Source organism: Aristolochia californica, unplaced genomic scaffold (assembly GCF_029961685.1).
Source record: "Aristolochia californica isolate CCGP_79_NKW_82.1479 unplaced genomic scaffold, dmAriCali1.0.hap1 SCAF_10, whole genome shotgun sequence".
Lineage (NCBI taxonomy): Eukaryota > Viridiplantae > Streptophyta > Magnoliopsida > Piperales > Aristolochiaceae > Aristolochia > Aristolochia californica.
The window spans coordinates 1,055,061-1,079,920 of NW_027181771.1; the positions used below are offsets into that span (position 1 = coordinate 1,055,061).

At 38.4% G+C, this 24,860-nt stretch overlaps 3 protein-coding genes across 3 annotated transcripts; 2 read left to right on the plus strand and 1 right to left on the minus strand.

Annotated features, from left to right (window-relative positions):
• Nucleotides 1-1,540: 1,540 nt before the first annotated feature.
• LOC137942655 (uncharacterized protein At2g39795, mitochondrial) lies at nt 1,541-3,588 on the minus strand. The gene is made up of 2 exons (XM_068788382.1): nt 3,423-3,588; nt 1,541-2,678 (listed from the first exon to the last, which is right to left on the minus strand). Exon 2 carries the CDS (start codon nt 2,622-2,624, stop codon nt 1,944-1,946), a length of 681 nt encoding a protein of 226 aa, XP_068644483.1. The 5' UTR covers nt 2,625-2,678; nt 3,423-3,588; the 3' UTR covers nt 1,541-1,943.
• Nucleotides 3,589-6,128: 2,540 nt separating this feature from the next.
• LOC137939117 (NAD(P)H-quinone oxidoreductase subunit N, chloroplastic-like) lies at nt 6,129-13,799 on the plus strand. The gene is made up of 5 exons (XM_068784312.1): nt 6,129-6,178; nt 6,814-7,071; nt 12,650-12,767; nt 12,908-12,993; nt 13,733-13,799. Exons 1-5 carry the CDS (start codon nt 6,129-6,131, stop codon nt 13,797-13,799), a joined length of 579 nt encoding a protein of 192 aa, XP_068640413.1.
• Nucleotides 13,800-18,042: 4,243 nt separating this feature from the next.
• Nucleotides 18,043-21,249, plus strand: LOC137939122 (cytochrome P450 714C2-like). Its single transcript, XM_068784326.1, has 5 exons — nt 18,043-18,322; nt 19,405-19,631; nt 20,020-20,267; nt 20,350-20,719; nt 20,806-21,249. The coding sequence occupies exons 1-5, from the start codon at nt 18,043-18,045 to the stop codon at nt 21,247-21,249; spliced, it is 1,569 nt and encodes a 522-aa protein (XP_068640427.1).
• The last annotated feature ends 3,611 nt before the right edge of the window (nt 21,250-24,860 follow it).

Here is a 24,860-nt window from a genome sequence, read left to right on the forward strand (position 1 = left end):
ATACATGAAATGCTAGTCATCCTCCGTCACTATGCTTGCAGTTTGGGGGAAAAAATCGGTTTACTTTCCATGTATTTTTGCATGTGTCTGTGCACATTAATAGGTGTTGAGGGTAGAGCAAAAAAGGCAGGCGACAATGAAGTGATGAAAGGCATTCATATTTGTGAAGGTCCCCTCGACCCCAAGATTATTCTCATCGCAAAAAGATGTAATTTTGGATTGAAGAGGATAATTGATTTTTAAGACTTGTGGCCTTTCTTGTGCCATTTCAGGTTAAACCTTGAGTAGGTTGTATCAACTTAAAAGTCGTACTATTAATTTAAATTTTAAAATTTTAAATTATTACTATTATTGTTGTTATCAGGAGAAGAAGAAAGTGACCGAGGAGAGACATAAAGAAGGAAAAAAAAACTTGAATATGATTAACATTTTATGTTTTGCTAATATTACATAACATAGGGGGACACGTGATTTTACAACGTAACGTGATCATAAGAAAAACTTCACTTCCTGAAGAGATAATTCGTTTGTTAACTAACTTCTCATGGAGTCCTATCCGTATCTTGCATGAATGTGTATGAAGTTGTAAGAAAAGTGTAAAATGAACTTGGCAAGTTTCAAAAACCAACCTAGATTAGATGTCTATTTCAAAGAATTGTCGTTCATTACGACTTTCCCACGAATGTTTATTTGAATACTAATTTATTTTTATGAATTTCTCATAAGAAATGGCAGATAGGTTATGATACGCCATTGTCTATATTAAACAATGTTTCCTTTAAGATATGATATATCGTGGTCCATGTTGTAGTTGTTGCAACTACATTTTCTTGTTCGTTTATCCCTGTTGGAAGACCTTGGGGCTCATGCATTATCATTTATTAGTTTATTTTAAGGAACCAATCTTAGAGAAACACATAAGTACATGATACATAATTTTTAATAACAAATGACACATAGTGATAATTAAACCTTAAATCATAATCAAGTAGTTTAGTGATGGCTCTTTCATTTTAATGTCTTTAGACACATATCATGAGATCTATCATGAACAATAGAACAAGAGAAAAAGAAACATTGATGTTAGCTTTACTAATCAAGGGGAGTAGGTAAATTATAAGCTACATATGTCATAATATTTAATTAAACAAAATCTTCTAACATTGACAGGTCAAACTACTTTGGACTAATAACTAAAAGTCTAAGATACTAGTAATGCTACAAATATGTTGGGTCGTATCGGGTCGGGTTTTAAAAATTTTGACCCACATACTATCGTAGATCGGATCAGATCAGGTTAATTAACAATTTTTATTTACCCATGAACCAGATCTACGTTTTTTTCTCCTTATTTATCTAGAAGTTCATCTTGGTGAGCAATGTGTAGAGTATCAGATAGTTCATAAAACTGCAAAGTGCATATGCCACAACAATGTGAAGTATAAGGTGGAAATATGAACCTGAAAGAGAGCTAAAACCTGTAATATATGGAAATATTTCAAATGAGAGTAAACCTTAAGGAAACTTTAGTAGAACCTAACCAGGGAAAGATAACAATTCACCTTAAGGATCTATTACCTCCACAAACCAGACAGTGTAATGTCCACACTAATCACTTTCTTTGATAATATAGAAGCCAACCTGCTAACTATTGACATAAAGCTGACATATGGATTTGGGTAAAATATTTCCTTTTTGTTTTCTAAGAGGGTAAAGACTATTTCAAACGGCATGTAACAATATAAAATCAACATTGGATATGCAACATAGAACTCTCACAGCCTTACATTCTTTGTGAAATATCTTCCATTATTCCCACTTTTGATTTCTCCACTGTAGAACTCAACCCAAAGATGAACTAAATATAAAGCAAAGGTGGGCATACTTTCAGATAACAAAGTAGGCATTCCCATCAAGATTGTAGCTGATTAATGAGTCTCACTTCAAACAGCCTTACTTTCTTTAATGAAGGTCCCTGCAGTTTTAAACCAGCGCAAAAGGTTTCGGTTATCTTTTACATAAAGCCAGGCTTGGAGAAATGGGAAGAGGTTCTCATTCACACCACGCTCCTCTATATAACTGTGAAAGGCATCCTTCATCTTCTCATCAAGATCCTCAAATGTGGGACCTTGGTATTTGGAGGGTATGCGTTGAAACCACGAACCAACTGGGGGTCTCAGGGAGACAGAATGGATTCCCATGGCATCTGGATAAAGCCCACACAAGAAGTGGAGGTTTTTTTCTCGACCTGGCTTTGAGATATCCACATGTAGAAAAAGCTGGTTGATTCCGCCATCGTCATCTTCATCACCACCCCCAGGGACAATGTTAGCCAATCGCATTACAGATATGCTTATCTCTTCGCCATCATCTCCATACGTTCGCCTGAGCACTGGACCATAGTTGTCCAAAGCACCTTTTACAATGGTAAAAGGGGATGGAGGACTTACCTTTGGAGGAGGAGACATTTTAGAGACTTCGAGGAAGTGTTCTTTGAGAGAGCGGAGGATAAGGGAGTTCACAGCAGAGGAAGAAGCAGCAGAACTCGTGGAGGTCCTTCTAGCTAAAGCATGCCATGAAAGTGTAGTAGAATGGGCACAAACACAAAAGAGCTTCTTCCACATCTTTTTTTGCTTTGTCACTGTTGTGTTTTGTTCTCTTGTGCAACTCCCTTCGTTCTGTTTGTTCAAAGTTCCAAAATGGAAAAGAGATTCTTCGATCACAGGTAATTCAAATACAAAATAAATTTGATTTCAATGTCTCATATGAAAACATCCAAATAAAAAGTAACACAAACACCATAACTAACACTGTCAAATATAAGCAAATGAATCAACATATCCACCAAAACTTAGATAGACCAACATAATCGATGCAAATGGTGCAGGTTATAAGGTTCATATGAACATAGAATTTTTTTAACGAAGGTAAAGTTAATTCCTCAAAAACCAGAGATCATCTTAGACATCAACAAATTGTTACAAGCAATTAGTACGCATGTAAAATGGCTCAAGCTTAGGGTATCATTACCAATAATGGATCAACCCCAAACCTTCCTTTAAGTCAAAGAAGATCCAAAGAAATGCCAGATATCATAAAAAAAAGAAATAGAGTTTATATGGCAGGACTAACAAATTACAGTTTAGGGAGATTAATACCAATATGTCTTATAGAAAGAAGGTTAAATAAAACGAACTATTATTGACACTAGTAATTAATCGAAAACCCAGCTATAAGTACAAACTACCCAAAAAGAGTAGCACTTACCCACACTCAACAGTTCAGAACAAAAACAAAATCAATCTTTTACAAATAAATCAAACCAGTGTAGTAAAACTACCATAAAAAAAGTAGCGATTCATGGAAGACAACATAGATTGCACAATCTAATAATCCAAAACAAAGCAGAAAAATTAACTCACTCAGAATTCAAGCTCCCGAGACGAAAATGCTACGAAGTAGAGAGCAACAACAGTAGGCGGTCGTGTTCTCGCAAGACGAAAAACCAAAGATTCAAATAAACATTTGCAATATGAAGTTCGGAAGGAGGGAGCAGTATACAGGCCGCGGTGGAACCTCTTCTCTCACGCCAAACCCTCACTCCAGTTTCGGTTTTTCGGTAAAACCAAACCTTAAACCCTGAACCCACGAGCTTAAACGGACGGAATCCGGTCCGTTTGCAGATATCCGGATATCCGAAGTCTGATTTTGGAATCCGATCTGTCGGATAATATCCGGATTCGAGAATCAGAAAAGAAATAAAAAGTTGAGAAAATTTTGTAAAAAAATTTAAAATATTCCTAACTGTTTTTTACCCTTCCAAACTTTCTGCTAATCTCAGTGAGTTCGACCTTTCTAGCAAGAATTAGAATTTTTTTTTTGAAGTCTCCAGTGATCAGTGAAGAAGTTCATGCGGATATGGATCCTGATCCTTTTGTTTCGGATATGGATATCCGTTTAAGGTTCACCAAGAGCTGGAGAGGAGTAGAGCGAGAGCGAGGGGAAAAAATTCTTCCACCCCTTGTCACCGCCAAGCCCCTTCCGTCCGCAGCTATGGCTGCCCCTGTCGCCGTCGACAGCTGCCTCGCCAGCCGCCTTCATTACCAGAACCCACTGAGCAATTTGACAGTAAAAAGATAATATACAGCAGGAAATCACCAAAACGTACTCATTCAAGCAAAAATCTCACAGAAAAGCTCAAGTCCAAACTAAACCAGAAGAGAAAAGACATTGTTCGCAATAAGAGAAAGGCCGCACCTCTTGGAAGCACGAAACCCTACAGAGAAACAGAAATGCTGGAGAAGAGAGCAGAGAGTGTTAGATTCGTAATAGTAAATTCTAATCCAGAATTTACAGCATGCTAGAATATTAGGATTCAAAACAAAATACCTGGATCCATTCCGTAAATTTCGCCTTCTGATGCGGAATCTCTATGACGAACGATAAGAACGGATATGGTCTTCCTCAACTAAATCGCCTTATTCCTCAATGGGACCTTCGTCTCTCTTCTGGATGGGAAGAAGGGAAACTGTGTGTGATTTAGTATGTTGGGAACCATAACCATGTTGTGTCTCTTTATATAGGGTTCTCATAATTCCCTATGGTATCTACTCAAGTGGTCCATACCCATGGCCCGTTCTTTAATGGGCTTAACAAAATTAGATCACTTAATTTCAGCCCTTCCATTAATAATAGAAAATATAATTGCATAATAAATATGTTACCCAAATTAGAATAGGAAATATGAATTTCCTAACAGAGAGACGAAGAAATGATGATCCGAGAGAGGATCTAAAGGCTCTAACGGACGTATCAGGCAGGCATATAATTGCAGTCGATTGCGCCGAGGCCGCACGACTCCAAGGGAACAAAATCAACGCCTGGAGGAGCAAAATGCAAAGAGCCATATCTCGTTTTGAATTTCTTTTCGGGCCCTCTTCCGGACTCCTTTCCAATTCTATATCATTCCTTAATTCCTCCTGACTAGGAAATTTTTATTAAAAAAATTATATAATTTTTTAAGTAAGATTTTCCTGTTAAAAGGTATAATTTTTTTTTAATAAGTATTTGACAGTTAATGCTGTAATACTTTTAGCATGAGGCAATTTTTATAGCAATTTTATGTTTGACATTTTATTTGATAAAAAATTTATCTATAAGTATAGTAATATATTAGATTAATTATTAATTTTTATTTCTTTCCCTAGAAGAGTCAATAAAGGTCCATTTAAATTTCCTAAGAAAATTTTAAAATATTTCTTTTAATTATCAAGTAAGTCACTAATAGGAATAGGATTTTATTTAAAGGTTTTTTTTGGAAATATGTATCATAAGAAAAATATTTCTAGTTTTTCCTAGAATATAAATTTTCAACTAGGGGCACTAAAGAGGCCATAGTAAATTTATGGCCAAATTAAAAAATTAAAAAATACGCTAGACAATATTTGGAGTAAAAAAGATTAATATTAGTGCATTCTAATCCATTATCGAAATTCAATCCCGAACCTCCCATATCATTCTTTTTATAAAATGTATGCATAATTTCATATATAATTTTTTTTACATATATTTTATGTAGAGTATTAAATGTAGGTTAAGCTCGAACTCGGCTAGAGCTCGAGCTTAAACTCGGTTAAAATTATTAAGCTTGAGTTTGATTACAATTTTAGGCTCAAGGCTAGGGTCGAGTCGAGCTCGAGTTTGAAATATTTAAATCAAGCTCGACTCGAACATAGGAAGGTTCGGGCTCAACTCAATTCGATGCTACTCTTATACCCAATTTTAAGCAGCTGTCATGCCCAATTTTATGTAGAGGTCATGCCCAATTTTATGTAAAATGTATGCATAATTTTATATACAATTTTTTTAACATTAATTTTTTGAAAAAATTTAAATATATGTTGGAGCTCGAACTCGAGACATGTATTTTTTGAAAAGTTTTAAATGAATGTTGAAGCTTGAGCTCGGCTCGAACTCAACTAAAATTATTCGGTTCGAGCTCGATAATAATTTTAGGTTCAAAGCTGGGCTTGGCTCGAGCTCGATTTTGAAATATTTAAATCAAGCTCGGCTCGAACATAGGTAGGTTCGGGCTCAGCTCGGCTCGATGCCACCCTAGAGACGGGTCAATGGCTCGTCGACTGAAGAGGCAAGGATGGGAGGAAACCAAGAGACGCTGGTGAGCGGGGTTTTAAGAAAATCGAACCCAGCCAGCCATACTACCCCCGTTCTAGCTCTACGATTGGGTTCGTTTTTTATCCTCATTCTTGACTTCACCATTCAAATACCTTTCACCTTATCTTCTCTCTCCACCATTCAAACATGCTGCTCCACTTGGGTCACTTCAAACAAAAACATGGCCGCTTCCCTCCACGTTTCTACTGCCCCAGAAAGGTTGTTGAAACCAGTGCGCTAAAAGGCTCGAACCTATTAGGAAAGTAACCGCATGGTTCTTATACAAGGACTGGCCCGATCGATACAAACAGATATTTCAACACTCTCCCGCATGGGGAAAACCCGTGGACAAATTCACCAGAAAAACCCGGGATAAATTTGGTGGGAGCAGGACTCGAACACGGAACCAACCTGCTCTGATACCATGTTAAAATCAGTGCGCTAAAAGGGTCGAACCTTTTAGGAAATCAACCGCACGGATCTTATACAAGGATCGACAAACAAATATTTCAAAAGGGTGGATGCAATGACAACAACTGCCACCACCGCCGCCTCCACGTATCTCTCATCGTCACCGCGAATTAGCTTCAGCCGGTGATCACGTTTGCCGGCCTCGGCGAGACAAAATCACCGGAGCAGGAGAGGAACTTTCGGGTTAAGCGTAAAATGTGGGATTCAAGACTTTATTGGAGGGGACCTGGCGAAATTGGATTTAGGTCGATGGCTGAACGACGTTGAGAAGCATAAGGCGTTGGATATATACGGCCCTCACGAGGGAGGGTATGAGGGAAGGTACCTGACGTGGCTCCAGTACCAGGGATACTACTTCTTGGACCTCTCTGCCCGCGGTCTTGGCGACCTGGAGACTACTCTCACCAAGATACACCCAGGTTGCCCGATAATGGACATTGATAATCAATCTCTGAATGCGTGTCAGCTCTATATGTCTGTCTTGACATTTCATTTCATCTCCATCATGGATAGAAGCTGGACGTTTTTTGCAGATGGGTTGCTTGATGAATTTCTTCTGTGAAAATTTCCAACTGTTGGGAATTAGAACACCATTTTCTTACCTTGAAATGGTTGAGAAGAAGAGCTTCCAGGGATGGAAGCCCGATTCATGAACGGATATCTTTCGAGGAAAAATTGACTATTGATTTTTTATCACTTTCTTATGCTCAAATGGGAGGTTGTGCCTCCATTAGTGATAGATGATAGAACGTAATTGTAGGCTATATATTAGCTCAACTTTCCTTTACTTAGTCAGTTGCAGATCATGTATATTGTGTATTGTCATGTGCTGTTAGTGTCCTGGTTTCTCTCCATATTTGTAAGACACTATAACTACCTCCTTGTATATGTATTACTTGAGATTGAAATGAAAAGATAAGCCGTTGATATTCTTTAAGGTGTCAGAGTGTTAGCTGTCACAAGAACAACCCCTCCTTTTCTTCTATTCGTTCAATCTCTGTCCCATTCTTCTTTCTTCACCCAGATCTGCCGTGACTCTATATTTTTTTTCCATGTCCAATCCTTCTTCTCCACTCTCAGCCTCCTCCCAGGAAAGTCAACTTGCTCCTCCTCATAACCCAGCTACGTACTGTTGGGCACACCACCATGTCAGGTAATACCACTATTGCTGGTACAAATCTGATCTCCCTTAATGTCTCCTCTCATATCCCCTTCAAACTGGCAAAAGATGGATCCAACTATGCCTCATGGAAATCTCAGATGACCAACCTGCTGTTTGGCTACGATCTCCTTGGTTTTGTTGATGGCTCCCATCCCTGTCCTCCAACAATCGATTCTGCGTACCACTTATGGCTCCGGCAAGATCGGCTTGTCCTCCTGGGTATTCAAGCCACAATCCACTTAGCCATTGGTCCCACAATCAATAATTGTCAAACTTCAGCAGTTGCCTGGGACAAGCTTCAAACAAGCTATGCCAACAAATCAAACACAAGGATGCTTACGCTACTCACCTCCTTGATGCGGACTACGAAAGCTGGTCTCACTGTATCAGACTATATGACTAAAATCAAAGGTGTGATTGATGACTTAGCCATAATTGGTCATCCCATGAGCGATGAAGAAATTATCAGCCATACCTTCAATGACCTTCAAGATGAGTTCAAGGAACTCACTATTGCTGTTCGGGTTCGTGATTCTACAATCTCTTTCGAAGATCTCTATGACAAGTTACTAGATGAAGAAATGATCCAACAACGGAATGAAAACAAGAAGCCAGAGGCGTCCATCACTACTCAATTTACTCACAAAAGCAGTGGTAAGAAGCCCAAAGGTGGACCCCACAGAAACTACACTCCAACCAATAAAAACTCTCACCCTTCCTCATCCAACCAAAACCAGTCCAATAGCTCTCCTCATCCCGGTAATAGCTATCCCTCTGGATCATTTTCTCCATTCAGTACCCCTTGGCGGTCTAATACTCAGCAGGGCTACCCTCGCGTCGTCTGTCAACTATGTGACAAAGTTGGTCACACAACAAAGGTGTGTCGCTCTCGCCCCAAACCAAACCATCCACAATCCTGGCCACAATCTCATTTAACCACCGGTGCCCCTAGTGCTTCCAATGGCAATTGGGTGCTTGATTCGGGTGCAACTCATCACATTGCCTCTGACTTGCAAAACCTTTCCATGCACTCCAACTATGACGAGAATGAAGATATCGTTGTTGGTGATGACACTAGTATTCCTATCTCTCATACTGGCTCCTCTACACTTATTGCACCTAATACCATCTTCACTTTGAATAATATTTTATGTGCTCCATCTATTAAACAAAATCTCATTTTTGTTTCTCAGTTTTGCAAACAAAATAACACCTCTGTTGAATTTTTTCCTAACCATATTCTTGTGAAGGATTTGAGTACGGGGGCATCCTTGGCACAAGGCCGGAATAGGAACAACTCATACGAATGGCCATCATACTCTCCACCTTCCAAAGTCTCACCCTCTACCTCCTTCACCACGACATCTACCTTATGGCATCAATGACTCTGTCATCCCTCTCACTCCATCTAACAAAAGCTCCTTGCCACGAAGCACATTACTTGTTTTACGTCTCCAAACTTTCAGTCTCACTGTGACTCTTGTGCTTGTAATAAAAGTCATAAATTGCCTTTTCATGTTTCATCCCTAAATTGTCATGAACCATTTCAAATTATTTTTTCAGATGTTTGGGGTCCATCTCCAATTTTATCCATTGACAAGTTTCACTATTATGTCATTTTTGTCGATTACTTCACGAAATATACTTGGTTCTATCCTCTTAAAGTCAAATCTGATGTTCCTCCTATTTTTCAGCAATTCAAAACTCTAATTGAAAATTTCTTCCATACCCAAATTGAAACAGTTTACACTGATGGCGATGTTGAATATCAGGCCTTAACACACACCCTGTGTAAATTTGGTATTCAACATCTCACATCCCCTCCCTACACACCCGAACATGTCGGCTTCGCTGAACTGAAACATCGTCACATCATTGAAATCGGTCTTACTCTTCTTCACCAAGCTTCCTTACCTCTTCGTTTTTGGTCCTTTGCATTTAAAACAACCACATATCTCATCAATCGCATGCCCTCCTCTACTATTGCTTTTGACACTCCATTTCACAAATTATTTCATCATCATCCCCATTACACTTCCCTTCGTGTTTTTGGTTGTCTATGTTATCCCTGGCTTCGTCCCTATACTAAACATAAATTAGAACCTCGCTCTCGCCCGTGTGTTTTTCTTGGCTACTCCATTGCTCATCACTCCTTTTACTGTTTTGACCCACAGACTAACAAAGTTTTGTCTCTCATCATGTTCATTTTGTAGAACATGTTTTCCCTTATGCCACTCTTGATTCTTCAGCTTCCCGTGTGACTCCCACCTCTTCTACAAATTTTTACTATTTCATCGGGGCCCACTTCACAAACAGATCGCAGCCACCCAAACCCATCCACCCGGCCCCACCACCCCTTCTGCAACTTCTTCCCCAAATGCCACCCTACGCCCACTTAATCTTCCTAATCCTACAATCTCTTCGTTCAACTCCCATTCGTCGACCTCCCTAGAAAACTCGATCTCACTCTCGCCCTCACCTTCTCGGCCTGCTTCCACCCCCTCTCCTCGCGTTGTTCCCATCTCGCCTGAAATTTGAGCCTCATCCCCAGCAAATCCGGCCACTCTATCGTTCTCCCCTTCTCTGTCTGTTACCACCCCCTCTCCTTGCGTTGTTCGTCTCTCGCCTGAAACTCGGTCCAGTCCCCAAAAAATTCGGCATCTTTCTCGCCCTCCACTCCTCTGGCCGATTCCCACTCCTTTGATCTCGCTATGCCCACCTCGCCGAGTCTCACGACCCAGTTGGTTGCTCCTATCTCCACGCCGTCGCCACCTCCAGATGCCCACGCTACGCACCCTCCACATGTATGTTTTCCATCCTTCTCTTCCGTACATAATCCACCTTTTGATTTTCCCTCCACCACCAATGCTTCTGCTCCACCCTCTCATCCTACAACCCGCTCTCAAAATAACATTCACAAACCTAAGAAATTTTTTGACCTCCACACTACCCTCACAAACTCCTCTCCCATCGAACCGACAAGTTACACCCAGGCTCAGAAATCTTTTCATTGGCGTCAGGCCATGAGTGATGAATACACTGCTCTCCAAAAAAACAATACATGGTCCTTAGTTCCATCCTCTCCCACCCAAAATGTTGTCGACTGTAAATGGGTTTTTTCGGATAAAAATCAATCATGATGGAGCCGTTGGTCGTTACAAGGCTCGCCTTGTTGCCAACGGCTTTCACCAGTATCTTGGTGTTGATTTCTCTCAAACATTTAGCCATGTTGTAAAACTGGCGACTGTTTGTTTAATTCTTGGTATTGCCATCTCTCGGGGCTGGTCCTTGCGCCAGTTGGATGTTAACAACACCTTTTTACAAGGCACCTTGTCTGACAATGTTTGTATGCAACAACCACAAGGCTTCGTGCATCCTCAATTTCCAAATCATGTATGTAAATTACACAAAGCTATCTATGGTCTATGTCATGCTCCTCGTGCATGGTACAATGAGTTGCGCACATTCCTTCTTGTTGCAAGTTTCACTGCTTCCCGTTGTGACACCTCCTTGTTTATTCGCACGTCTATTTCCGACACTCTATATCTTCTTGTCTATGTCGATGATATCATCCTCGCTTGTTCCAGTAATGCTCTTATCCAACAGTTTATTACATGTCTCTCTGATCTGTTCTCATTGAAAGATTTGGGTCCTCTACACTTCTTCCTCGGTGTTGAAGCTTCTCGCACATCCTCTGGCCTTCATCTCTCTGAATGAAAATATATTCGGGATTTGCTTGTCAAAACTAAAATGGATGAGGCAAAACTTGTTAGCACTCCAATGTCGTCTACTAAGACTCTTCTCCTAAATGATGGTTCTCCTGCTTGTGATGCTACTTAATATAGGCAGGTTCTCGGCTAGTTTTAATACTTGTCTCTTACCCGACCTGATGTTTCATTTGTTGTTAACAAACTATTCCAATATGCATCAACCATCTACTGCTCATTGGGCTATTGCGAAACATGTTCTTCTTTATCTCAAAGGTACTATGGACTATGGCCTGTTTCTTCGCTCTCACACCTCCCTTGCTCTCCATGCCTTTGCTGATGCTGGTTATGCTGGCAATAAAGATAATTATTCCTCTACTTCCGCATATGTTATCTTTCTTGGATCTAATCCTGTCAGTTGGAGTTCCAAGAAACAATCAACGATTTCCAGGTCAACTACAAAAGCAGAATATCGTGCCATTGCATCTACTATTGCTGAGGTTAACTAGATCACTGATCTTCTTCAGGAACTTGGAATTGAGCTGCCTGTTGTTCCCACGGTCTATTGTGATAATGTAGGAGCCACATATGCATGTGCGAATCCTGTGTTTCATTCTCGCATGAAACATATCGCAATCGACTTTCACTTCGTTTGAGATCAAATTACCAAGAACCAACTTCAGGTTTCGCATGTTCATATTGTTGATCAGTTAGCAGACTCGCTCACGAAACCTTTGGCCAAAACGTTGTTTCAATCTCATCGTTCCAAGCTTAGCATTCTTTTGAATGTTTTGCGCTTTCAAGGGCATGATAGAACGTAGTTGTAAGCTATATATTAGCCCCACTTTCCTTTACTTAGTCAGTTGCAGATCGTGTATATTGTGTACTATCATGTGTTGTTAGTGTCCTGGTTTGTCCCCATATTTGTAGGACACTACATCTACCTCCTTGTATATGTATTACTTGATATTAAAATGAAAAGATAAGCCGTTGATATTCTTTAATAGATACTAGTCATCAAGTTGTTTTGCTTGAGTTTTGGTATTACACTTCAATTCGTTGTTAATGTTGATGATAAGTTTGCAGCTATTTTCTTTTTTCTCTTTTGAATGACAATTACGATTTTTGAGACGCAGGCCCATGTGGGCAAGCAGCCAATAGCAAGGTGGTACCACCCACCAGAGGTTGATTACAGGCTCTCTCTTCTGCCGCCAAACGCGAAAGGCCTAGTGGTTTGGATAATCGAAGATAAGGTGTGCGCCATGTTCAGTGATTGGCATTTTGTGCATCATATAGACTAAAAAGAAAAGAAAGTTCTGCATCTACTGGAAGGAGCAATTTAGAAGATGTCTACTATATATGTTTCAATTTTTATCTCTTTTCTTGCTGTCAGGTTTTATCCAAAGCTGAACTACAATTCCTTGCTCTGCTTCCAAGCCTCCGGCCCAAAGTCAAGGTCATTGCAGAATACGACAACTGGTAAGTTTAAGGCAGTAGGAACTAAAAAATTGTTTGTATCATTATATGAAACCAAAATGATAAAAAATTATTGTCTTTGACTAATTTTTCCAATGATAAAATTCTCTTTTTGATCTATTTTCTTTGATTTGTGCCTTCTCTGTGTATGTTTTTTCTCATTGTTTCCTATTCAAGAAGTAAGAGGTTCATGGGATAAGAGAAATCGCAGAATTGGAGTGAAGATTTTCCATATCTCTTGTAACTTAAAAAAAAAAATAGGACCTAAGTCATCCACTAGCTCAAATTTGTCATTTTATATGGAGTGTAAAAAGGATGAAAAGAGTGACTAAATCCCTATTTTCGAAGTGTTGATTATAAAGATGTTGAAGCTCTCTAAATATCCTGAAGAGCATACATTGAGAAAGATAACCAATGAGACAATTGAATCAATGGCTCAATCATTTGAAGTGTTGATTATAAAGATGTTGAAGCTCCCTAAATATCCTGAAGAGCACACATTGAGAAAGGTAATCAATGAGACAATTGAATCAATGGCTCAATCAAGTTTGCCAAAATGGATTTATTTGTATTCTTGATATAGTATTTGCATTTCCTAATTCTGGTCAAGTTATGACAATACAAGGTTGGGTTTGATTAAATTCATGCATCATTGCCATTCGTTGAAGCAGGGAAAGTTAATTTGGATTAATGGGTTTAAGGCTTGCGAATAATGCTCAAAATCCTAGCTTTGTTCCAACAGGAGAAATTTCATGTGGAAACCACTCGAAGAAATTGCAGGGCTGCCATCTAAAACCAGTCTAGTGTAATCCTGTGTACTAGTTTATTGAGAACAGAGACTCAGAAGATCCTCTCTTATATGTTCATTTGTTGTCTTTTTGTATTTATTTTGGAGATGCAAATGACTAGTATGTAAATCTGCCCATTTATCATTTTAACTCAGAGTAAATATTTGGACCGTCCTACACGAGGTACATTTCAATGGTTTCACAGGATAAGAGGATGAAAATCGACTCAGTTGTCGGTCGACGAGCTATCTTTACTGTTGGTTCAATGTTATCATTCTTTGATCATTACATGAGAATGAGATAGTCAGTTATGCTTGAATTATGGAAGTCCAAATTCATGGAAATGCAATCAATTTTTGAATTTTTTTGAAGTCCATATGAATTTCTAATCTCCCAAGTGATTTCTCAAAGTACTAGTGCCATTAAGAGTGAAAAATATGTACTTTTGGTAGAGTTTCGCGTTGAAAACTAAGTATTTCTGAGCATTAGTGTTAAGATCTGATTTAGATCTTTGGTTTCTCAATTATGGAAGATGAATTTTTAAGGTCTCATGGGGAATAAACCTAGAGGGTGGGTGGGTGGGTGGGGGGTGATAGGTTTGTTAACTTTTCTTGCTAGTTTTAACTTATTTTGGTTAATCCTTATATTGTAGTTATCTTTACAACTAATATAAGTGCTTGCACAATCTTGCAATTTATGTTTATACAAAATATTCAATATAAGGGGAAGCAATCATGTATCAAGAACAAACAAGATTTTTTGGTGGTTCACAATCCTTTTGTGGATTGTTAATCCCCCAAGCACCTCGAAGCTTCATTAAGTTTGTTTGTCATGCAACATCTACAACAAACGCCACTAAGGCCAATTACAATGCTGCCTATAGAAGAACTTATGTCACTCAATTAACCACAACAATCAATTTATAGTAGTACACCCTCACTTAGATTACAATAGCTAACTAGGCACACTAGCATGGAACCTTGAAGTGATTTTCCAACAACTTATTAGGTTATACTAGCCTATAAGGGATTTTCAACAGCTAGTTAGGCACACTAGCTTAGACCCACAAAGGGATTTTCCAACTTCTTACTAGGTTATACAAGCGTAGACCTTCACAAGGGTTTTTAGTAGCATACTAGGCACACCAGCCTTGACCCAAAAGGGATTTTCAGCACCGCCCGCATAGGTAAGGTCTTACGGCTTATAGCTAATGCCACTTGTCAACTTTTACTCAGCAACTTCCCAACTTCTACAACTTAGCCAAAATAGTTTCTCAACATTTACAACTCAAGCAACTTCTCTCATATAATTTTTAATAGCTAATGCACTTTCTTAGTCTCTACATCTCAACCACCTCAAATTCTCAATTTCTATATTTCAACCACAACAACTTTGCTACTTCTACAAGCCAACTCCAACAACTTCTCTCAATAAATTAAATGTTACAGATGGTCTTGCCTACCCAAAATTTGACCCAATTGGCAATGTTTAATTGGTTACAATATAACTTAATGTAAACTGCTTTTCAATAGGCAAATTTAGCGATGTACGCTTAATCAAATAGGTACTCTAGTTCGTAAGCACCTATTTAAATAACCAACAACTCGAGAAAGTCTTTGGTGACTAGATTGGAAATATATACACAATGTTAAGATGGAATTGATTTTTCAAATTGGGAAAAATACAAAGCAACTCAATGTAATGTAATATATATTTAAAAATACAACCCAAGAGTAGTAATCCAAACGTTAGTGGATAATTTCAATGAGTAATATCACTAGTTTAGAGTACTCTACCAAATATAATCAATATGTTTCAAGGTATATGCTTATATATACTTGGATTTGAAAACTTATCCCCAAATCTCAATATTTCACGAAACCCATTTCAAATGCCCCCACCAAATTAGAATACTTGCATATGTAAAATGATTAGAAAGTAAAAGATCAAGCAAATTTCTTTTCAAATGGAAGTCAATCACATAAACACTTAAAACACAACTTTTGAATCAAATATGATTCCAAAATTACTAGGCAAATGTTCAAAATATATATATCTAAGTATTCAATCAAGATTTGAAAGAACAAGTGTTGCAATACTTAACTCAATGGAGGGAACTATCGTTTTTGACTTTCTTGGAAGCTTGGGAGAGGGAAAAGTCCTCTCAAATCATGTGTGAAGGTTTAAGAGTCTGGGAAAATGTTTTAGCCAAGAGAGAAATTCATTTTGGATGAGTTTGGCTTAAATATAAGGTTCTCAAACATTCAAAACCCGATGGGTTAGAAACAGTTTTTTTGTCATCTAGCAAAGATGGGTGGTCAAAATTAGGTAAAAAATAATCTAAAAATATGCATTAAATCCTATTTTTAATGTTGAACACAATGTTAGGTTGCAATATTTGGAGACCTACAGCTCCTGAAAATGAGCATGAAAGATTGTAGATTTAAATTTTTGCATAGAGGGTTCGAATCCTATGCTTAGGGTTTGTATCCATACATGGGTTTGAATCCACTTTTAATTCCAAAAGTTTATGTAACTAGGGTTCACATCCTTTTTATTTTCTCTTCTTTCTTAGGGATTCACATCCTATCCCTTGGGTTTGAATCCTCCTAGGGGTGGGAATTGGGTCAGGTTTTCGGGGAACCCAATTCGACCTTACCCAAAAAACTCGGGTTCGGGGCCGCCTCGGATTTAAGTCGGGTTTATGGGAATGAAGTGGGGATGGGGTTACAAGGATGGTGATTAGATTGGGATCGGGTTTGGTGATTCAGAATTTTTTTTTGGATTTTTTGGTTTTTAGTTTGTGTTTTGGGGTCAGAGTCAAGAATTGAGTTTGGATTTGGGTTTGATAAACCCTACCCCGACCCGACCTGTGCCCACCTCTAAATCCTCCCATGTTCTATACCTCCTAGTGGGTTCTACACTTCCCATTGGGTTCTACACCTCCCATTGGGTTCTACACCTTTTCTTCTTTTGAACTTGCTATTTCTGCATTCCTATTAAAACCCGAATAAGATTGAATTTTTAATCTCATCCGTACCCCATAATATAAAAATTCGTAGTTGTTCAGTGATTGGACTTAACTTTCTCTTTTGTCTATGCCTTCAATAAGTGAAATATTGACCTATTGTTCTTCTATTTTCTGTAACTTGTTTAATTCATAAGGGCATAAAACATATTCATAAAAGATTCAAAAGTTTTGGTATTCTAAACTTATACCTTTCCATATTATTTTATAATTTTTTATAATATTATAATTATTTATTAAAATAAAATAAGATTAGATAAAATATGGGAGGTATATAAGTATTGCAACCCCCATGAATCGAGCTTAGGCAAAACTATCCCTAACTCTTCCTTAGTGTTTTGTTTTCTGCTTTTTGGTTAATTATGTCTTATCCCATGGGATGGAAGGTCTAGCAAGTTAAGTTGGGATGAGTTCCACATTTAAGCCAACAAGTTGTAGTGTTGTTAGGGATGAGCACACACACTTCCTTATAGTGATTTGGGCTCACATGGAAATGATCTATTAAAATAAAATAAAATCTAGAGCCTCTAAAAGTGAGGGTTGTGATTGTCACCCTATGATGCATGTATCCTTTTCAAAGGACTAAAAATAGTCTATATAGGCCTATTTGTTTTTTAGTTTTAGAAAATCCCAACTTGAAAATGAGATTAGTTAAACATAATGACAACCAAACTCGCCCTTAAACAGCTCAATTGACCAATCACCTGGTTCGTCTTCAAACCCGGCCACTAGGACTCAAAACTCTTCTAGGGGTTTACTCCCAAATTAATCGGTCTATGCTATGGCCCTAATTTAAAGCAGGTTGGGCAATCTCTACCTAAAAGTATGAATGATAGAGATAAAGATCAAAGTAAACTACTAAGTAACCAAAGAAACTCAAAATTTCCCTTAGTATCTTGAAAATATTCTTATTCCATGGTACTTAAATAATCTCAAATATAATGAGTAATTACTTACTACTACCTTTTGAAGTGCATCCAGTATCATCTGTGGAGATGTTTTTCTGTTCATCCAAATAAGGAGATCTTTTTTCTTGTTTGTTGTATTATCAGTTTGGATTTATTATAGGAGAAATAAAGCTTGGTTGAAAGTCTTCTTCAAATCCTTATTAAAACGTTTAGGTCAGTGCAATTTGGTCGGTTCGTCCTCACTCCCTGCCAGACTTTGTTATAGAAATGGATGCCAACATGTTGACCTAACCCAGAGAGAGAGAGAGAGAGAGAGAGAGAGAGAGATATGGAGGCAGCGTGCAGTCTCATACTCTCATTAACATTTCTGGGTTTCATCACCATTCTGCTGTATCTCTACACCCAGTTATGGTGGAAGCCCGAGAGGACCCGGGAGAGGCTCCGGCGCCAAGGAATCCGAGGCCCTCCTCCTTCCTTTCTGCTCGGAAACATCCCGGAGATGAAACGGATGGCAGCCGCATCCACTCCCACCGGCGGCGGCGGAAAGGTGGATCACCAGTATATCTCGAGGCTCTTCCCTTACTTCCAGCGATGGACGGAGATATACGGTACGTTATCGGTTACCCCTATCACACCCCCTTCTTCTCTACGCTTCAGATTCTTCTTTGTACAGCGGAAAAAAGCAGAATCCGCCATGGCTGTCGTCCACTAATCTTAGTTTTTTCTTAATTTTTTATTTCATCTTTGAAGTTGGCTACAATAAGATAATGACTCGTATAATATAAATAAATAATTCTCTTAAACTACTCTTTCATCTAAGATAATAAATTCGCATAGGAATGGGTGCATTAGCGTCGCATTATATTATGTTTTTACGTAATAATATTGTTAAATCAAGCATCACAACCCATCTAACATCCATTACGTTTCAGATTTTGGAGAGTTTCTTTTGGGACGTCCACCACAATTAATGAGATAGTTCTTATTTTCCTAAGGAAGAAGACAACCACCACAATTAATGAGATGGTTCTTATTTTCCTAAGGAAGACGACAACCACCACATTTTGACCTATATGGTTATATTTAGAAATGTCTCAACTTCTTTGTTTGGGTTCATCCTGGGTTTAGGCATTCAATTTTTCCTACCTATGTCATAAATAATATATTCTTATTTGACGTGAATAAAATTTTCGTTATGTCACGATCTTATGTTGTTAATTAGCTCCAACTGACCGGTTGTGAAACCTAAAAAGATGGTTGAGTCTAGTTTCATTAGGAACTATTTGTGACACGATAAGAAACTGACCGATTTTGGCCAATATTGACCAACTTTTCTATTGAAAAATTTCTTTGACTTGTTTTGATATTTGTTGGTATGGGATAGTTAGTTCACAGATAAATTTGACATGACTAATCAGATTTTGAGTTATTTTAGGCCTTGTGGAACTCCGATTCAGACGAGAGATCGAGTTCCACTGATCTTGATTCAATCGACCAGTTTGGTCTAAGTTTTCTTAAAAAAAAAAAAAAGATATAATTAAAGAAAATTTATTATGGCAAATTATTTATAAAAATCACTACTAATAAAATATTAAGGGGAATAACTATCGAATAAAACTAACCAAACACTAATTATAACACATTTCACTTTTTAAATACTTAGCTTAATTTACTTGTTTCTTGGTTGTAGGTCCAATATATTTGTATTCAACAGGCAACATACAACTTCTATATGTGAATGACTATGATCTACTAAAGGAAATAAGCCTCTATACATCATTCAACTTAGGCAAACCTTCCTACATGAAGAAAGATCGTGGACCTTTGTTTGGTGAAGGCATTTTAGCATCCAATGGGGCACAATGGGCTCACCAAAGGAAGATCATAGCTCCAGAGTTCTTCATGGACAAAGTAAAGGTACGAGAATATTGTTTTAAAGTACTTAGGGATAAATAGTATTAATGAATAGTCTCAAATAGATTAGATAATATAAAGATATTGAATCTATTAGTTGAAAAAGAGGTTTCCTAAGTTGGCTAGTCATTTTGGGATGGGCATTAGACCTAACTTTACATGGTATCAGAGTATGCACTCATATGTGGGCCTCTATCCAAATTATCTACATGTAGAGTCACAAAAGAGGGCTTACACATGAGGGGGAGTGTTAAGGAACAGTTCCACATGGATTACCGAGTACAAAAGTTTTGAGTTGATTAATTGTTGGCTAGTTATTTTGGGATGAACCTTGTACCTAATTTCACAAATAGGAGGTTCATGGTATTTCTCTGTGTTTGAATTCTGGTAGGGCATGGTGGGGCTGATGGTGGACTCTACAATACCATTGCTTGAATCATGGGAGAAGAGAATTGAAAGGGAAGGAGGGATAGCAGAGATAAAAGTTGATGAGGATTTAAGAAACTTGTCTGCAGATATAATCTCAAGAGCATCCTTTGGGAGCTCCTATGTTAGAGGGAAGGAGATTTTTTCAAAGATAAGGGCACTTCAGAAGGCCATGTCTGAAAAAAGCTTACTTATTGGGGTTCCAGGTTCCTGGTATGTTGTTTTTCCATCCTATCAGAAGTTAAAGGACTTGATTTTCTTCTTTTTTTTTTTATTTAAAAAAAAAGTCTGCCAGGTTCCTCCCTACCAAGAACAACAGGAGGATATGGAGCTTAGAGAGACAAATCCGTCAACTCATCTTAAAGGTCGTGAAGGACCGTGAAGCAGAATCGGTACTGTCCTCTTCATCTCCCGACAGAGACCTGCTGCAATCTCTCATCGACTCCTCCAAGTCCAGCAATGCTTATACTACAATCGATCGCTTCATCGTCGACAACTGCAAGAACATATACTTCGCCGGCCATGAAACCACTGCAGTGACTATCTCCTGGTGCTTGATGTTACTTGCCATTCACCCAGAGTGGCAAGAACGGGCTCGCGAGGAGGTTGCCGAGGCTTCCTCCGGAGGTTTGCCGGACACCGACACGATCCGTAAATTGAAAATAGTAAGCGACCTTTCGTTAGTTCATTTACTATGAGTTTGCTTTCTGCGTTGTATTAAAGTTGGGTCTAAATTGATTACAAAATGCAGTTGACGATGGTGATTCAGGAGACTCTCCGGCTGTACCCGCCGGCGGCCTTCGCGTCAAGGGAAGCCCTGGAGGAGATAAAGATTGGCAGCATCTGCGTCCCCAAAGGCGTCAACATGTGGATACCCATCTCCAAATTTCACCAAGACGCCGAAATGTGGGGAGCTGATGCCCATGAGTTCAATCCCGAGAGGTTCTCTCATGGAATCTCCGGCGCCTGCAAGCTTCGTCACATTTACACTCCGTTTGGAGTAGGGGCTCGGACCTGCATTGGACAAAGCTTCGCCATGGTAGAACTCAAGGTCGTCCTCGCCTGTATCCTCTCCAAGTTCACCTTCACCCTCTCCCCCAGGTATCGGCATTCACCTGCGTTTAGGTTGACAATGAGCCCTGCTCATGGCGTCGATCTCATGGTGAAGAAAGTGCAGAAGGGGAATAACTGGTAGAATTAGATCTTAAGTAACTTAGATATTACAAGTGTGTCAAAAATCAGATTGTCTTCAAATTACGTTGGTAAATCCAAAGTTATATCATCAAGTCAAATAGAAATGACAGGAGTACACCTAGGGCTTGTATGGACTTAGGTCTGTTGGTCTCAAGATCCCCGTTCAAATAATTTTGATGATAATAAACACTTGGCTTACTAATTATGATGTGCATTAAGTATGTTGTGAAGCTACAAAGGCTTAGGTCTCAATATCCCCATTCAGATAATTTTGATGATAATAAACACTTGACTTACTAATTATGATGTGCATTAAGTATGTTGTGCAGCTACAAAACCCCTGAAAGGAAATTTCAGGTACCATTTCCTTTAAGCGGCAAAAGACATTTTTGAATGACCTAGATAAATAGCCTTGCAACACCATTTGACCGAACAAGAAAAGAAAAAAACAAGAAATAAGAAGAATAAAAGGGCAAGATGGGTTGCCACTAGGTTTGCTCCTCATTGAACCTAACACTAAATAGTAGTAAGGTATTTGGCCTAATAAACTAGTGAGGAATTTAGTTTCCATTTAGTGTAGGGAAATGAAGGGAGAGACCACTAATGGTGAGCTATATTTTATTATTTTTCTAGTATTTAATATTCTTTATGAAAAAGAAGGGGTGAGTACAATAGATTGGGTCTCCATATGTATAAATTTATTAAAATTAAAATGTGTCACTCCTGTGAACTTAGTGATTTTATATTTAAATAACATAAGATAAAACTAAAGTTAAAAGCAGTCACCTATCTGGTAGGACCTGCTAGAAAAATGGTTCAAGATTCCTCCAAGTGGCTTAATTTTGATGATACCAAACTCAACCATTTAATCATGGTATATGAGTGATTTTTTTTTTTGGAAAAAAGGGTAAATTAGTCATTTCGAGGACTAAGAGTCAAGCCTAACAACTCGAAGAAAGAAAAAAAGGAGTCTAACCCATGAAGCAAAAGGTTTTAGAAAAATGGAGTCAACCCCTTGCCATAGTTGAGTCGACCCAATCAGGAAATAGGAAGAAGTAAAGGAGTTGACCCTAGACTAGAGAAACTTTTGAAACAAAAGAAAAAGAAAAAAGGAGTCGACCCCTGTAGTGAAGACCATCCAATAAGAATCATCTGCATGAGAGAAGTTGACCCCAGTCGAAGGTGTTAAATAAGTCTATCTTTAACTAACTAGATGAAGTTAGGAAACCTTTTCCCAACTTATAACCACACGATTTTTTTTTTAAATTACTTCGTGAGTCATCTTTTTCAATAAGAAAAATTTTCAATGGATAAAATTGGTCCACGGAAAAATGTTTTTCCAAAAACAAAAAGCTCGATTTAGTTCTATGAATGTTAGTTTAAACCTCAACTTTCAATAATTCAGGACTCTTGCATAGACTAGAAACAAATTTTTTGACATGGACGTAGTTGATATTTGTCTTTGTTAATAAAGAGCATCTGAAGTTGTTCGAAGGTCAAAATCAATAAGACGTAGCAAATGACTTCAGTTTGTTCATCCTTCTTTCCTACATATAACATAGACTATTAGTGTTTTATATAGTTTCTTTTTTTATTAGTTTAAGTATGAGCTTAATATTAGATTCAAATGGAGGTTTAGTTTGTTGATTTCATGACAGATCTGATGACTGATTTAATGATAGATCTGATTGCAACAATTGTTCATGTTTTTATCCTAAAGATTTTCTTTTGAAAAGAAGCTACAAGTTGGTATGTGAGAGTGCCAAATGAAATTGATGTCCAGATTTCTATAGCTTGGGAGGATCTTTCTCTCTACTCATTCTTTTCTCATATAAAACTGATTAATTCCATATATCCAAATCCAAGAGAGAAGGATACAACCCACTGACCACTGAGAAGAAAATGGAAGGTTTAGTACAGATCTGCTTTTCCTTGTTTCTTTTGTTCATTTGTAGCTTAGCTTTCCATTTCTACATTGTGATGATTTTAAAGCCACAAAGGATGAGGGAGAAGCTCATGAGGCAAGGAATCAAAGGGCCCCAACCCTCATTCTTCTTTGGAAATCTTTTGGAAGTGCAAAGACTACAAAGAAAAGGAGTGAAGGTTGCAAACGAAGATGGACAGATATCACACAATCATCTTCCTGCCATTTATCCTGGTGTTGAAACCTGGAGTAAGCAATATGGTAAAATCTTTATACATTCATTAGGGAAGATGGTGATACTAAATGTCGCGCATCCTGATCTACTCAAGGAGATCAACACACACACTGGGCTAGACCTCGGCAAGTCTGAACAACAGAGGAAAGTATGGAAACCTCTTGTGGGTGACAGTATTGTTTGGACCAATGGCTCAACTTGGCATTCCCAAAGAAAAGTTGTCCAACCCACCCTTTCACCCGAGAAAGTCAAGGTAGTTTACATTTTTCTCTCTTCCTCTTTTGCAACGAGATTCTGATACTTTTAAAGTTCAAACTGTTATACCTTTCAATGGGAATCTGCTCTGAAAACTTCAAATGAATTTTTAAACATGATGAATTTCACAAAATTGTAAACCGGAAAGACATAGCTCCTGTCATGGCAATCAATTTCCAGAGAAGATCAGAGAAAGTCTCATCTATTCAAAAGGTCGTTGATGGAAAACACCCACACCTCTGCTAGACCAGATCCTACAACTTAAACTCCTATTTTCCCATCAAAAGAGGAGAGGTTGAAATTGCCCTACAGTTACAACCGATCACTTCATCTTACATCCAGGGAAACAACCCTCAATAATGGGTCAGTTATGGAAAAGTGTCTAACATGCTCATCTTTGGATGTTAATGGCTTTTAACTTCTTACTTTTATTGCATATTCTCAGGGCATGGTGGATCTAATTGTGGAGTCTGCTCTGCCGTTTCTGAAATCATGGGAGGATAGGATCCAAAGTAAGGGAGGTGTCGCCGATATTAAAATTGATGAGGACCTGGAAAAATTATCCGCTGATGTGATCTCAAGGGCATGTTTTGGGAGCACTTATGTTCAAGGTGAAACAATATTTTCGAAGTTGCAAGAACTTCATAGATTGATTGTTTCTAGTGGTTTCACCACTGAGGTTCCCGGATGGAGGTATCAATTTGTTTTTTTCATTTTTAAGTTTCTGATATCTGTTAGCTAAATGGTGTCTCCCCTTTGATTTTTTGTGTAACCCTAAATGGAACTCAGCTGCTCATGTCTACTTAGGTTATCGCCTTACCTTGTAAGTTAAGCTTATTATCTTAGCTTATTTTCCATATTTTTTAGCTATCTCCCAACTAAGACAAACATAGGCATCTGGAGGCTAGAGAAAGAGATTGAATCACTGATAATGAAGGTAGTTGAGGACCGAAGAAAGCATCCAATGCCAGAAACAGACTTCTTGCAAAGCGTTCTTGATGCAGAAAGTGTTTTCCATAGTGAATTGAAGTCAAGAACTAGTTTTATTGTGGACAACTGCAAGACCATCTATTTTTCAGGTCTCTACACAACCATGGTTGCCACCAAATGGACCTTGTTATTGTTGGCCTTGAACCAAGATTGGCAAGCTCGATGTCGTGCGGAGGTGTTAGAAGTTTACGGTGATCGTTATCCTGAT

What these genes read in the sequence shown, in the direction of transcription:
- LOC137939122 (XM_068784326.1), top strand. Translation starts at nt 18,043, where the DNA reads ATGGAGGCAGCGTGCAGTCTCATACTCTCATTAACATTTCTGGGTTTC. An exon ending in GCGATGGACGGAGATATACG is followed by an intron (nt 18,323 to 19,404) that starts GTACGTTATCGG and finishes TCTTGGTTGTAG; the next exon opens with GTCCAATATATTTGTATTCA. An exon ending in ATTGGGGTTCCAGGTTCCTG is followed by an intron (nt 20,268 to 20,349) that starts GTATGTTGTTTT and finishes AAAGTCTGCCAG; the next exon opens with GTTCCTCCCTACCAAGAACA.
- LOC137942655 (XM_068788382.1), bottom strand. Translation starts at nt 2,624, where the DNA reads ATGTGGAAGAAGCTCTTTTGTGTTTGTGCCCATTCTACTACACTTTCA.
- LOC137939117 (XM_068784312.1), top strand. Translation starts at nt 6,129, where the DNA reads ATGGCTCGTCGACTGAAGAGGCAAGGATGGGAGGAAACCAAGAGACGC. An exon ending in GAGGAAACCAAGAGACGCTG is followed by an intron (nt 6,179 to 6,813) that starts GTGAGCGGGGTT and finishes TCACCGGAGCAG; the next exon opens with GAGAGGAACTTTCGGGTTAA. An exon ending in AAGATACACCCAGGTTGCCC is followed by an intron (nt 7,072 to 12,649) that starts GATAATGGACAT and finishes TTTTGAGACGCA; the next exon opens with GGCCCATGTGGGCAAGCAGC.